This window comes from Crinia signifera, chromosome 3 (assembly GCF_055691185.1).
Source record: "Crinia signifera chromosome 3, ASM5569118v1, whole genome shotgun sequence".
Lineage (NCBI taxonomy): Eukaryota > Metazoa > Chordata > Amphibia > Anura > Myobatrachidae > Crinia > Crinia signifera.
Genome location: NC_139219.1, coordinates 104,049,697 through 104,061,986, shown reverse-complemented (window position 1 = coordinate 104,061,986; position 12,290 = coordinate 104,049,697). Strand labels below are relative to the sequence as shown.

Genomic DNA, 12,290 nt, shown 5'->3' with positions numbered 1-12,290 from the left:
GAGAAAAAGGGTTGTGGAACTGCGGCTTTAAAAGCAACACTGCATCAATAGTCCTGAGTGCTGTGTGCAAACATAACTCATTCTTCAAAGAATCAGCTAAAGTGTTTCATTTAGCAAGTCATGTGCTGCACATACTTTTTGTGCTGCGCTATGTGATGTGCAAAACACAACGTGTATGGGCACCTTAACTCATTAATCCAGCGGTTCTCAAACTGTGGGTCCTGACCCCAAAGTGGGTCCCGACCTTCTCAGTATGGGGTCGTGACTCCATATTGCTGAACATCAGGCTGATGACTTTTCTAATCTCAGTCAGTGATTCAAGGAGTCTGAAAAATATGTTGAATTGTCTGTTATTTTAGACTCCTCTTATCATTTTGTGCCTCCACAATGCTGTCCTGTACGTGGGGTGTGGTATAGGGTACCGACAGTCTGGACCCCGACAGTCATTAGCCCGACATCGGGATCCCAACTGACCGGACTCAGACAGCATGGCGAGTACAACAAAGCCCCTTGCGGGCATGGTGGCTCATTGCACTCACCACATATTCTATTCTCCCTCTATGGGGGTCATGGACCCCCAAGAGGGAGAATAGCAGGTGGCCGTCAGGAACCCGTCTGTCTGAGTTTTGACAGTCGGGATCCCAACGACGGGTAAATGACTGTCGGGTTCCCATGTACATGCTGTCTGCTGACTACACATGTGATGTGATGACCTTCTGCAGTAACTTGCTGGGGTCCTGTAATTATTTTTATTGTCTGATGGGGTTCCAGAGCAAAATAGTTTGAGGACCCCTGCATTAATCAAATGATCAGCCAACAAGCTTAATGTACAGTAAGAAGTGATGCTTGCTACAATAATGTTTACCATTGTAAGTGAGGCATCAAAAATATTACCGTGTTTGGGTTTTCACTGATTATAAAGCATTAATGTTTAGAAATTGTGTTTTGTTAAAATATATCCATAGTTGCCCACATTTCCAAAATGTCGTCTGGGAGATATCAGAGGCAGGTGGGAAGTTCATAAGCATAGTTACCTGCACTGAATTTCTAAGAGATTCCCAATATTAAGGGAGTTCTTCCAGCTCCTGGGAGAGAAGAAAACCCTATCTCACCCCACTTATTATTCACAGTCCCACATCAAGTGTTGAAATGCTGCGACTCATGCAAGATATTGAACAGGGTGGGGTCCCAATATGATTTACAGCATTCTGTACCTTGAACCTTAGATATTCCAGAGGCAAAAAGTTGTTAAGTAGGTGAATGCTGACGTAAATTGTACCAGCGCAGTTCCGCCCCTTTTGATCAGTTTTGTGGATTTATGGCATTAAAGAGCAGGGCTGACGATTCAAAATCCAGCCTCCTAACTGTCCCTACCCCTCACCCAGTAACAGCCTCCAAACTCTACCCCCCATCATCCAGCAGCAATCTCCTTACTGTGCCCTCTTAAATAGCAGCAGCCTTCTAACTTTACTTCCCTTACCCAGCAGCCACCTCTTAACTGCCCCCCCTCACCCAGGAGCAGCCATCTCCTCACTGCCCCCCCTCACCGAGGAGAAGCCATCTAACTATCCCCCCTCACCCAGGAGAAGCCATCTCCTAACTGTCCCCCCCTTATCCATTAGCAGTGCCACTCACTGCCACTGAAAAAAAGCAGGGCCAGGGCCAAATAGAAGTCTAAACGGTGACATGCTGTACCCCAGTAGCGGTGGCAGAACATTGTCCTCTGGGGTACTGAATCGGGCAGGACTAACACAAAATAGCGCCCACATGGTGGCTTGCTTAAGGTTCCTTTGCACTGTCATGCTGCAGAGGTGAGACTAACAGCCAGCACCATTACCATTGTTCTAGGTGGACAGGCGGACCTCTTCAATTGGCAGCAACAACTTTGCTTAAAAAAAAAAATCCTAAATGACAGGAGGGGCACGTGCCTTGGTGCACATTTCCCAAATCCACAACTGGGGGAATTAATATTCTAATATTATATAGATCGCTGAATATCCCATGACATAGTAAAAGCTGATTGATGCTGAATCCATGTATTTGGAGGTGCAATTAAATTACAATAGTACATAACTGCATAGCAGCAATTCATAAATTACATCAGTGTAACAAAATCAAGACTCCTTTCTATGTGAACAAAGAAAGAAGCCATTTGGGGTTAAAAAACCATGAACAACTCTTATTTTTAAAGTAGTTATATGTATTCTTGAGTTCCAAAATCTGTAGACAGCGTGGAGAGATAAATATCACCTACCGTTATTAACCCTTTGACTGCCAAGGGAATGTGTCAAAATATGTGCAAGCTAATTTTTTATTAACCCTTTTAGTGCCAACGTTGCTGAGAGAGATCCTCAAAATATCTGTTATAAATTCCAAGGCAGCTCATAGTGTCTGTTCTTCTTCGGGTGCAATACTGTATTTAACTAAACTTTAATTAATTGAGTTGGCTGTATTTGTTTTTATTTATACTAAAAGAACAGTCGCTGTGAGCAATGGTGGCATTTTTAGTGGATATTCTGAGGATCACTCAAAGCTACTTTGGCACTCAAAGGGTTAAAAAAATAGCATAATTTGCTTTATTTATTTATTTTGTAAAGATACATATATTCAAGAAAGTTAATGACAATGCAAAAAAACAAACCAAAAACATTCTGCATTGCAAGTCTGGCTACCCAGGTGTCAGAAAAAAGAATGACACTCGATTGGGTTGCTCAGAAATAAAAAAAAAACACTAATATACTTTTTTATATTTATGTGTACAGCATTGCCTCTTTAACAAGAGGCAAAACATCACTAAAACAATTTTATTTCTCATTGTTAGATGATGTGTCTCCCTGTGATGCAAACCTAGGGTATCCGGTGATAGCTCGACAGTGACAGTCAATCAACACCATTTAGTCAGCACGCTCTAGGACAGGGGTGGCCAAAATGTGACAGTTAGTATTGACTACAGCTGTACACCAGCTAGGTGACTTGGAAAACATGGACTGTTGGTAGATCTTGAGGACCGGTTTGGCCAACCCTGCTCTAGGAGGACATAGGCAAAAGGTCAACAATGGGGCTTTTTTGGGACATCATTATTTACCATCCATGTGCACTCCAAATGGGAATGGTAAACTGTGTTGAGTGCAGCAGTAGTGGAGTGATACACCTTGCCCAAAACACAGTGACCATTGCAATCCATGCGAGGGGTGCGCAGTATACCAATTTTAAGTCCACGTCCAACCATTTCCATGTCAACTTTTTGCTTGTGTCGACCTATTGTTGATTTTGATATTGCGCATGTCAACATTTTTGTGTTGTCCTATTGACCGTCGACCCTTTATACCATAACCAAATCTTGTTCCGGTCTAATTGTCAAAAACCTATTGTTTCTTTAGTATAAAGAAGAAAACTCAAGGTTAGAATACTTCCATTGTATCCTAATTTTACAGAGTATATTGAAGCAGTTGTTTCAAAATGTTTACTTTGTCCTTCAAACTTTATATGCAATAAATAAAAAATTGATTATTCAAAAACACCCATCACAGTGCTTAACAAGATTTAATGTACATTTATTCTTAACATGTGGAACATATAGTATAAAGATTTTATACTGAATAAATGATATTCATTAAGCCAGAGGAAAAGGAGGAATTTACAACAAGTTTTTTTTCCATTTTCTTTTTTTTAACTACATTTTCTTGAAATACAAATATGTTGAGTCTCAGCACTGAAAAACCTCTGAAGTTGTGTTGCTTCATCCATTATTCTGTAATAACTGTTGTCTGTATAATATAACCATTATCTAATTCAGTTGTCAGGCAACTATTTCCACATTATGACCAGAAAGCAAAGTGTCAGCTGCTACCCCGAAATAGAGAATTCATCTATACATACAGATACTTGCACATTACCCTCTTGGTTGGAGATATGGCCAGGAGAAAATAATTCATTTCCTGTGCCATGAAAAGGAAGGGAAAAAATTCAATAAAATAGGACCATAAAAATCTATTATCACTTTAACCACATCATGGGGAAATAGCCAAATAGTCTACGTAAATGAATGCTTAAGAAAAAAAATGATGAAGGCCTGTACATCTCTTATATACATCACAGCCCCTGTTGCAGTAGAAAATAAAATAGAAAAAAATATAATGAAATATCTAAAGACCATCAGTGTGGAAAGTCAAACAAATACTATTTAATAACAGTGGTTTGTATTTCTGAACCCATTTTTTATTATGTTCAGAAGTTTATTTTTACTTGCATTTATTTGACCATTATTGTCTATTATTGTTGCTCCTATTCTAATGTCACTGTCATCCAAGGGAGACTTTTGACTGAGGCCCTTTTTCTATATACTGTACTCTTACAAAATCGCTAGTGGTTCTATTGCACACAGCTCTTTTTCTTTAACTCAAGGGGGAAAATATATTTTGAAACTGAAATAATAACAACTTATTTTCCTGAAAAAGTGATACAATTACAATTTACAACGCTGGCACAGGTTTATCAATATGTCCCATAAGGATACAACCAAGAAAATAAGAAAAAATAAATTCAAATTAACCTCAGAATGAAACAATCACCAACTTTGGTTAAGTAAAAAAAATAAACATACATAAACAGCAATTATTTATTTTCTTAGCTCATTGACCATTTCTTAGAATTTCCAATAGGTAAATAATGACTGGATACAAGGAGCATACTGTATGTTTGTTTTTACTTTTAATAATTGTTTCCTTCCTCTCTCAACTGTTGATAAAAGAACATAAAATTAGCCAGTTATATGTGACTTCCTACGCTCCTCTCACACATGCTTGGCTTCCCACTGGTGTCATAACTGTCCTATTTGAAAGAGTACATCACAGATGATTGAGGAAACCATAGAGTTCAGAACAGCTGTTATAGAGATATCCAATAAACGGCCTTCGTGCACAAGAAACTCAGATTTGTTTTCCTCCACTTTCGCCATGGCTAGCAAAGCCTTAGCTGCTCTGCACATCATGTCTACACTAGGTGGCTCCAAATGGGGAGGTTGCATGTGCATGAGGTTATGCTGACTTTGCTGATATTGGGCCATGGTGACTCCATCTTCCAAGAAGCTTATTAAGTTACCAATGCTTCCTTTTTGCACAACTATGGCCCTTGCTACTAATGTATCCCCCTGAGCAAGGTTTGAAAGCAGTGCCACAGACATTTCTCGGCACACTGGGTTTTTACGGTCCCCGACGTACCTAACTAGAGTCGCATAAAGTTTCTCTTGGCGACTGAATGGAGGTGTGGCCAAGATAAGGTCCACATTATCATCCTGTATACTGAGTTTACATAATGTTTCCAGCACAAGTCTCTGTGGGGAAAGGATAGAATTGGGTCCTACTGTTGGGAAGGTATCCTGTGCCTCTGCAGATGGGCACACCATCCAGTGTAGCAAGCCATCTAATATTGGCAAACAGATACTTTCTGTGTAAACAGACATGTCTAGCTGTCCAGAGATATTGGCTAATGTGACCAATGTATTTTCCCTTAATACCTCGAGACAGTCCCACCACCACTCATCCTTGCTACAGCTGGCACTTTTATCTCCATCTTCTTCTTTCTCATAAGTCTGTGGTGATCGTTTTCTTTCTGGATGTTCATGGTGAAGGAGTATTAATTTCCCAAGGATCAAGACCAAGCCTGGATGTTTTGACATTTCAGCATCATTCCCAGGCACAAAAGACAGGCTACGTATAATATTTGACACACAAATGCAACGCTTGGCCAAAGAGTCTTGCCACTGAGCTATTGTACATAAAGGAGTTTCATCCCTGTTTCTTGGTTCATCTTCCAATAATGTGATATTCCTATGAGTTTTGGCTTGATGAATTCCTAATGGAAGTTTGCTGCTCTCTGTCTGTAAGCAATGATTATTTGGGTCTTCAGGCAGTGCTCCTGGTCTTGCAGAAAGAACATCATCAATGGTTGCAGTTATGGTTTTTTCCGGTTGATCCTCATTATCCTCTACTAAATCTTGTTCTTTCTTCTTTTTGCTTAAGGAACTGATGGATAATGGAGATCTTCTGCGTTTGGGGATCTCTATTTTACTTTCAAAGTGAGTCTGGATATGTTCAGTTGTGTCACCTCCACCAAGCTGCCAATGAAGAAGTCCACTAGTGAATTCCTGAACACGACCAAGCCGGTCCGATCGATCAATTACAAAGAGATCATTTTTCTTAACAACTTTGATTGGTAATTTGTCGAATTTACTAGCTTGTTTTGGCTTCACACTAGAATCAAACAACACTTCAGGTTTCACAAAGGAAAGGGACTTTTCCTCAGTGTTAAGATGATCTTTTTCATCTACAACACTCTCAATATCTTTCTCATGTTCATCCCTGTTGTTATTATCTTCATCTTCCTCCTCTATATCAACTTCATAATCCATGGCAGCTTCCTCTTCCTCCATAGATGGACTATCTTCTGAGCTAAATTCAAAAGATTGGCTAATATATTCACCAACTTCATATTCCTTGAGTATGCTGAAGATGTCAATGAGGCATTTTCTAAAATATTCCACCAAAAGCTCCAGGAATCCAGGAAGCTGTTAACAAAAAAAAAGAGTTGATACATTTTTATTTAAAAAACTACATATCATTTTTAAACCGAATTTTGTTTTTGACCATATTGTTCTGTTTTATTTTCAGTTTAGCTAAAATCTAAAACAGACATGTAAACATCATCATCTACATTGGGACTACAAAGCTACAGTCTCCATAAAAATACAACAGACACCAATGCAATAAGATGTTCTGATCTCTTGTGAAGTCTCTTTGACAGTCTACAGAAAATAGGTATTATCACAGCTTTCAATTACTTATCTAGAGTACACCCACCTGAGAAAGGCTAAATGTAGCCACCGTGGTATCGTCATAGAGCAGGATATTAATAGTGTCTAAAGCCCATGTACTTTCAGCTAAGAGACCAGATTTTAAAGACATCATTACTCTCCAAGCCTCTGGTGTTACTAAAAAAAAGTTTAATAGAGAAAGAAAAAAAATCAGCAATTTTTCCTCATATTTGCTACTGTAAACTTTTTACATAAAACATATTTTGCCATCTGCTTTATAAATACATACAGTAGGCCCACATTTAGAATAGTGTAGTTTGGTCAAACAGCATACTGTACATCTCATCACTGATCAGCCTCACATTAAACATCCCAAACATCCTAAGTCAGTTTTAAGACTGCTGAGGTAACAATGACAAATGTGATCTTAAAACTGTGAAAAGATACATTTATCTTCAGATTTAACAAAATAAATTTTTAAATACAATGTTAAAAGTTTGAGAATTACTACTAGCATTTCTGTGAAATGTACAGAACTTACACAAAATTCATAATATATATAGATATATCTATCTATCATATATATATATATATATATATATATATATATATATATATATATATATATATATATATATATATATGGGATGCAGCTAGAATCCCGGCGGTCGGAATCCCGACGTTCAAAATCCCCGACACTTTCTCCCTCTATGACACCCATAGAGGGAGAATAAATGAGTGTGCCGAGCGCAGCGAGGCACCAGGCCCGCGCGGGGGGGGGGGGGGGGGGGGAATCCACGTCCCCCCCCTTGTCGGGATTTTGAACGCCGGGATTTAGTACCAATCTCATATATATTTATATATATATCTAATCCAAATATCTGCACGCTAGGGAGCAGAAAGGCGAGCACTCGCCAATCACAAAACAAATTTTGTGAATTCCAAGATAGTCAATAATCAATTTAATAAAGAGTCATCAAAGTCCAGCATAGACAAAAAGGTATATTGTGTGACAGCCCCACTGTCACACAATATACCTTTTTGTCTATGCTGGACTTTGATGACTCTTTATTAAATTGATTATTGACTATCTTGGAATTCACAAAATTTGTTTTGTGATTGGCGAGTGCTCGCCTTTCTGCTCCCTAGCGTGCAGATATTTGGATTATTTTTGAGTGCACACCCTGTTGGGTCTGCACTTTTGGTTGGGCACCCCACTGCTGTTTTGTTTTGGGTGAGAGTGCGGTCTTTCTCTGTATTTATATATATATCTATATATATATATATATATACACACACACATTTGGTGAAAGGCGTGGTCTGGACTTGAATAGCGACTATCATGCACAGATTGGATGGAACAGTATTTATAAATAATAGGTTCAAAATGTATTATACACAGGGGAGAAAGTACATAAAAAGCGGTACAGTACACAGGGGAGAGAGTACATAAAAAGCAATATCGGTCACTTGCCTCTCACCGCACTGATGCTACACTATTTTAAGAAATGTTTCTGTCTCAGAGTATCTGTCTCAGTTATACTAGCCTAACTTGGTGAAAAAACTAGGATAAAGAATTTCTGCGTTTCCCCAAAGTAATTATTATACAAAAAAATTAAAAAAAATGCCAAGTTGCTAATTAAGACAACCTTATCTGTCCCAAAAATCTGGGAAGACAAAATGTTTGCCTTCAATTGGTGACATTGTAAATATTATTATTATTATTTTTTTTTTACTTGGATACTAACTTACCAATATCTTTTGAGGTAATTTTTCGCCTTGACTTTAAGATAGGTTGAGTTGCTTCAACAGAACCTGGCGGGAAGGTTATTTCACGTCGAGCCATGGGGGGCTGAACAGAGAGCCCGCTACTTTGTGTTGGTGGAACTGTGGGCATAACTTTCTGCATTTTCATAGAAGGTAGAAATGGAGACTTGCTTGGAGACATGCGGTTTTCAAGTGAGCGCTGAAATGAAGCAGGACTAGGTGCTCTTGAAATGTGGTTAGGCATAGATGGTGGTGTCTGGTAAGATGATGGTGGAGCTCTGGTGATTGGTTGCATGGGTGCTGATGGGGACATATAGGGTGGCTGACGTTGGCTTCCATGGGGTGGCCACTGACCCTCATGATTCATTCTTTGGTCAGGGCCCATCATATCATCAGAGCGGTTTATAACTGGGTATGTTGCTGGCTGCTGTGTGCCTCCAGGGCCTTGCCTGCCTTGGTATGGGTACGGTATATCATTGCGTGATGTCCACATATTCTGCTGTGATCCATCACTTGTTGATGACTGTATGGGGCTACCCATTATCTGCGGTCCCATGCCATGTTGCTGTATTTGTCCTGGACCCTGCATTCTCTCTCTGTTGTATGGGTAAGGATACTGTCCTTGTATAGGCCTTCTGTCAGGTCCAGAGTAAGTGTTGCCATACTGATTATACATATCTTGCTGCTGGCTGCTGTATGGCATATTATATATTTCACCTTCATGTCGCTTCGATGAAGGCCCATACATACTATCTATATGACGTTTGTAGTTCTGTAATGACAAATTTCAAGGATAAATCAACTTAGAATGACATAAAAAAAGTAACAGTTCAAGGAAATATAGAGTTTGCTTATGTTAATGTATTGCTAGAGGTTCCTGGAAAAAAATCTAAACTACCTACAGAGGTCCTTTTTCCAACAATGTCCCAGGTCTGACCCAGGATTTGGAACACAGTGCCAAGCTGGGTCAGACCAGAGACTCTCAGTACCCCTTTTCTAGTGCATGACAAACCTGTCTCCAAATGCCTAGAAAATGGGAGGTTAAGACCTCAGGGCCCCTAAATCAAGTTGATCACCTCATGCTTAGGGCAAGTCCAGCATTTTGGAAGCTGCTGCGCTGCCCCAAGCATACCTTTTTACCTAGGCAGCGCTGCTGTCTGCATAGCACGGCAGACAGCAGCAGTGACAGCATGCACCATGTTTTATTATATCACTGTCTGCCCTTTATGAGTATTCTTATGTCTTCAGCTTTTTTACAGTAACCAAAGAAAAAAAAGATTCAGCCACATAGTGTTCCACAAATAAACAATCTCCAATAGGAACTTATTCAATCTTCTAGGCAAAGCTGATATTTAAAGAGTAATCAGACATTTGATACCATAGGCCCTCATTTGATTGAGCCGCAAAGCTGCAATTCACAGATATGCGGTCATCTAAACACAGACTGCACCCGCACGCATGGGAATGGATGTGATGATGCATATGATGATCGCTGACCATCGAATGATTTCTCTAGCGCTCGCAGATCTAAGACACTCTCTGGTGTCTTAGATCTGTGGAGCCCCTGTACAGGAAGAGGGCGGACAGCTGACTTACGCTGATGTCAGCTTCCTGCCCCCGAGTCATGACCGAATTAGCATTGGAACACCCAGAGTTTTCATGGGGATGCCCATGAAACACTGGGCGTTCCCATGGGAGCTACCACTACCCCACACCCCTGCCTGCACTGCTCCGTGCGAACATGCCGGCGAATAGTCAATTCGACGCAACCGCCCGCACAATGCGGCTGCGAATGTGCATAAAAGTTTATGCGCATGCGCAGTTGCTAAACATTGCTCCCCTAGATATAATAATCTCTAGAAATGAACTTGGTGAGCTTCAGATAACCAAGGACAGAACACTTTCAATTTAAATGATCAAAAACTATACTAAACTATAGAAAAATGGAAGTTCAAGTGAAAAATATGTGCATACATTTAAAAAATAAATATAAGGTTTATATCTGTGGTAGATCTAGCGTGACATTATTTAAATATAATATTCACTATTAAAATAACCTTACCTGTTGTTGTGGGTACATTCCAGTCTGATGGCCTCCATATGGGGGTTGTCCTGCAGGGGGTCCTTGCCCTGGATACTGCTGTCCATAGGCTTCATGCCTAGAAAACAAATTCAATACAATTTTACTGTATAAATTACAGTAGGTACCACTTCGTGTATCTGTGATCTTGCTAAAAAGGTTTATTAAAGTTTACGAATCTATCATTTCAAATATATATATATATAAAATAGACAGACGTACTGTGGCCCAAATGGCCCGGCACTCAGTAGATTACGCCAACAATAACCAGCTCTGATGCCCTTGGCATTCAAAGTATACGTATATGGTGAAACAAGGCCCAAGTTTATTAATATACATTTGGGGGATATATTCCCCTTCACCCTTCCCTGAATAAGGGGAGCACATCCTAGAAATTTATTTGGTCCTTGATTTACTGTACACTGAGACTATAGTTCCGCTTACACCTATCTCACTCTCTGTCTCTCTATATATTATACACACGCCGTATATGATGCTGAAGGTGGAGTGTATTCATTCCCATGTGTAAGTATTTCATAACGGGACAGCCAGGGGCAGATTGGTAACAAAAAGTGTCCCTGGAAAAATATCTAGAATTGGCTCAATGTGGGCGGCACTAAATCATTTGTAGGTATGAAAGCTGTTATACCCCTTTCACTCTAGAAAATGCAAGGAATATGGCCCAGGGATCATGCCGGGCCATTCCCGGGTTGGCCCCTTTCACACCAGAAAATTCCCTGCATTTTTTGCTGTGTGAAGGGGGTGGGAAGGAGGCCGTCAGAAGGCGGGGAGGAGGCGTGCTGGCGGCGGGCAGGCAGCTTGAGGGCGGCAGCTTGAGGGCGGCAGGATGGCGGCGAGTACTCACCCCTGTTGCTGGTCCTAGGTGCAGCCCGGGGATCCACACAGGCGGCAGGCGCAGATGACAGGTCAGACAGCAGGTGCAGATGACGCGGCTCTCATCGTCTTCATCTCCTGCCTTTCCTGTCATTTGCGCCCGCCTCCTGTGTGGATCACCGGCCTGACAGCACATCGAGGGCCGGCAACCCGGGTAAGTACCCCCTATCCCTTTCACACTGGCCAGGTCCCCGGGATGAACCCAGGAACAACCCTGCAGGGTTGGAATCCCGGCAATTAGGATGGTGTGAAAGGGGTATTAGTTCCAATGTGCTTGGCAGTCTAGAGGCCCCCAGAGATTTAAGCTGCTGTAACAAACCACAAACCTCATTTGAAAACATCAAATTTGCAAATGTAATAGGGTGGGATTTTTCAAATGGCACCCTAAACTTTACCAAAAATCACAAGAAAAATAGACCTGCTTCTGGCAGGCGAGATTGACGAACCATGCACAGATCAGGTAGATCTGTACATGATTCTGTCCGAAAAAGTGTATAAAGTTTTAAATAAAATAAAACCGGCATGGGGCCCCCCAATCAGGGCTGACATCAAGAGGAGTTCCCCACCTGATTGGATGTACAGATTTTGCCCCTCTCTTTCATTGCCTGCGCTCGCCAGAATGTCCCTGCTGTGGAGCACTGGAGAGAGAATCCATCAGACTGGGACGCGTACGTTTCACACGCACGCGCTTCCCAGTCACTCGGCAGCTGGGTGGCATGACCCTGCATGTCTCTGCTT

The 12,290-nt window shown here is 40.9% G+C and overlaps 1 protein-coding gene and 1 long non-coding RNA gene across 13 annotated transcripts in view; one reads left to right on the top strand and one right to left on the bottom strand.

Moving 5' to 3' along the window:
• LOC146063702 (uncharacterized) overlaps positions 1-12,290 on the top strand; it is a 118,066-nt gene that overhangs the window by 64,588 nt on the left and 41,188 nt on the right. The window lies entirely within an intron of this gene.
• The window catches only part of ARID1B (AT-rich interaction domain 1B), a 434,060-nt gene continuing 425,294 nt past the window's right edge, over positions 3,525-12,290 (bottom strand). For all 12 annotated transcript variants that reach the window (XM_083176326.1, XM_083176327.1, XM_083176328.1 and 9 more), the window contains 4 exons: positions 10,641-10,737; positions 8,564-9,350; positions 6,858-6,988; positions 3,525-6,565 (listed from right to left, as the gene is read on the bottom strand). In XM_083176326.1, the coding sequence (XP_083032452.1) occupies positions 4,820-6,565; positions 6,858-6,988; positions 8,564-9,350; positions 10,641-10,737 (2,761 nt within the window). In that variant the 3' untranslated portion in view covers positions 3,525-4,819. The remainder of the gene's footprint in view (positions 6,566-6,857; positions 6,989-8,563; positions 9,351-10,640; positions 10,738-12,290) is intronic.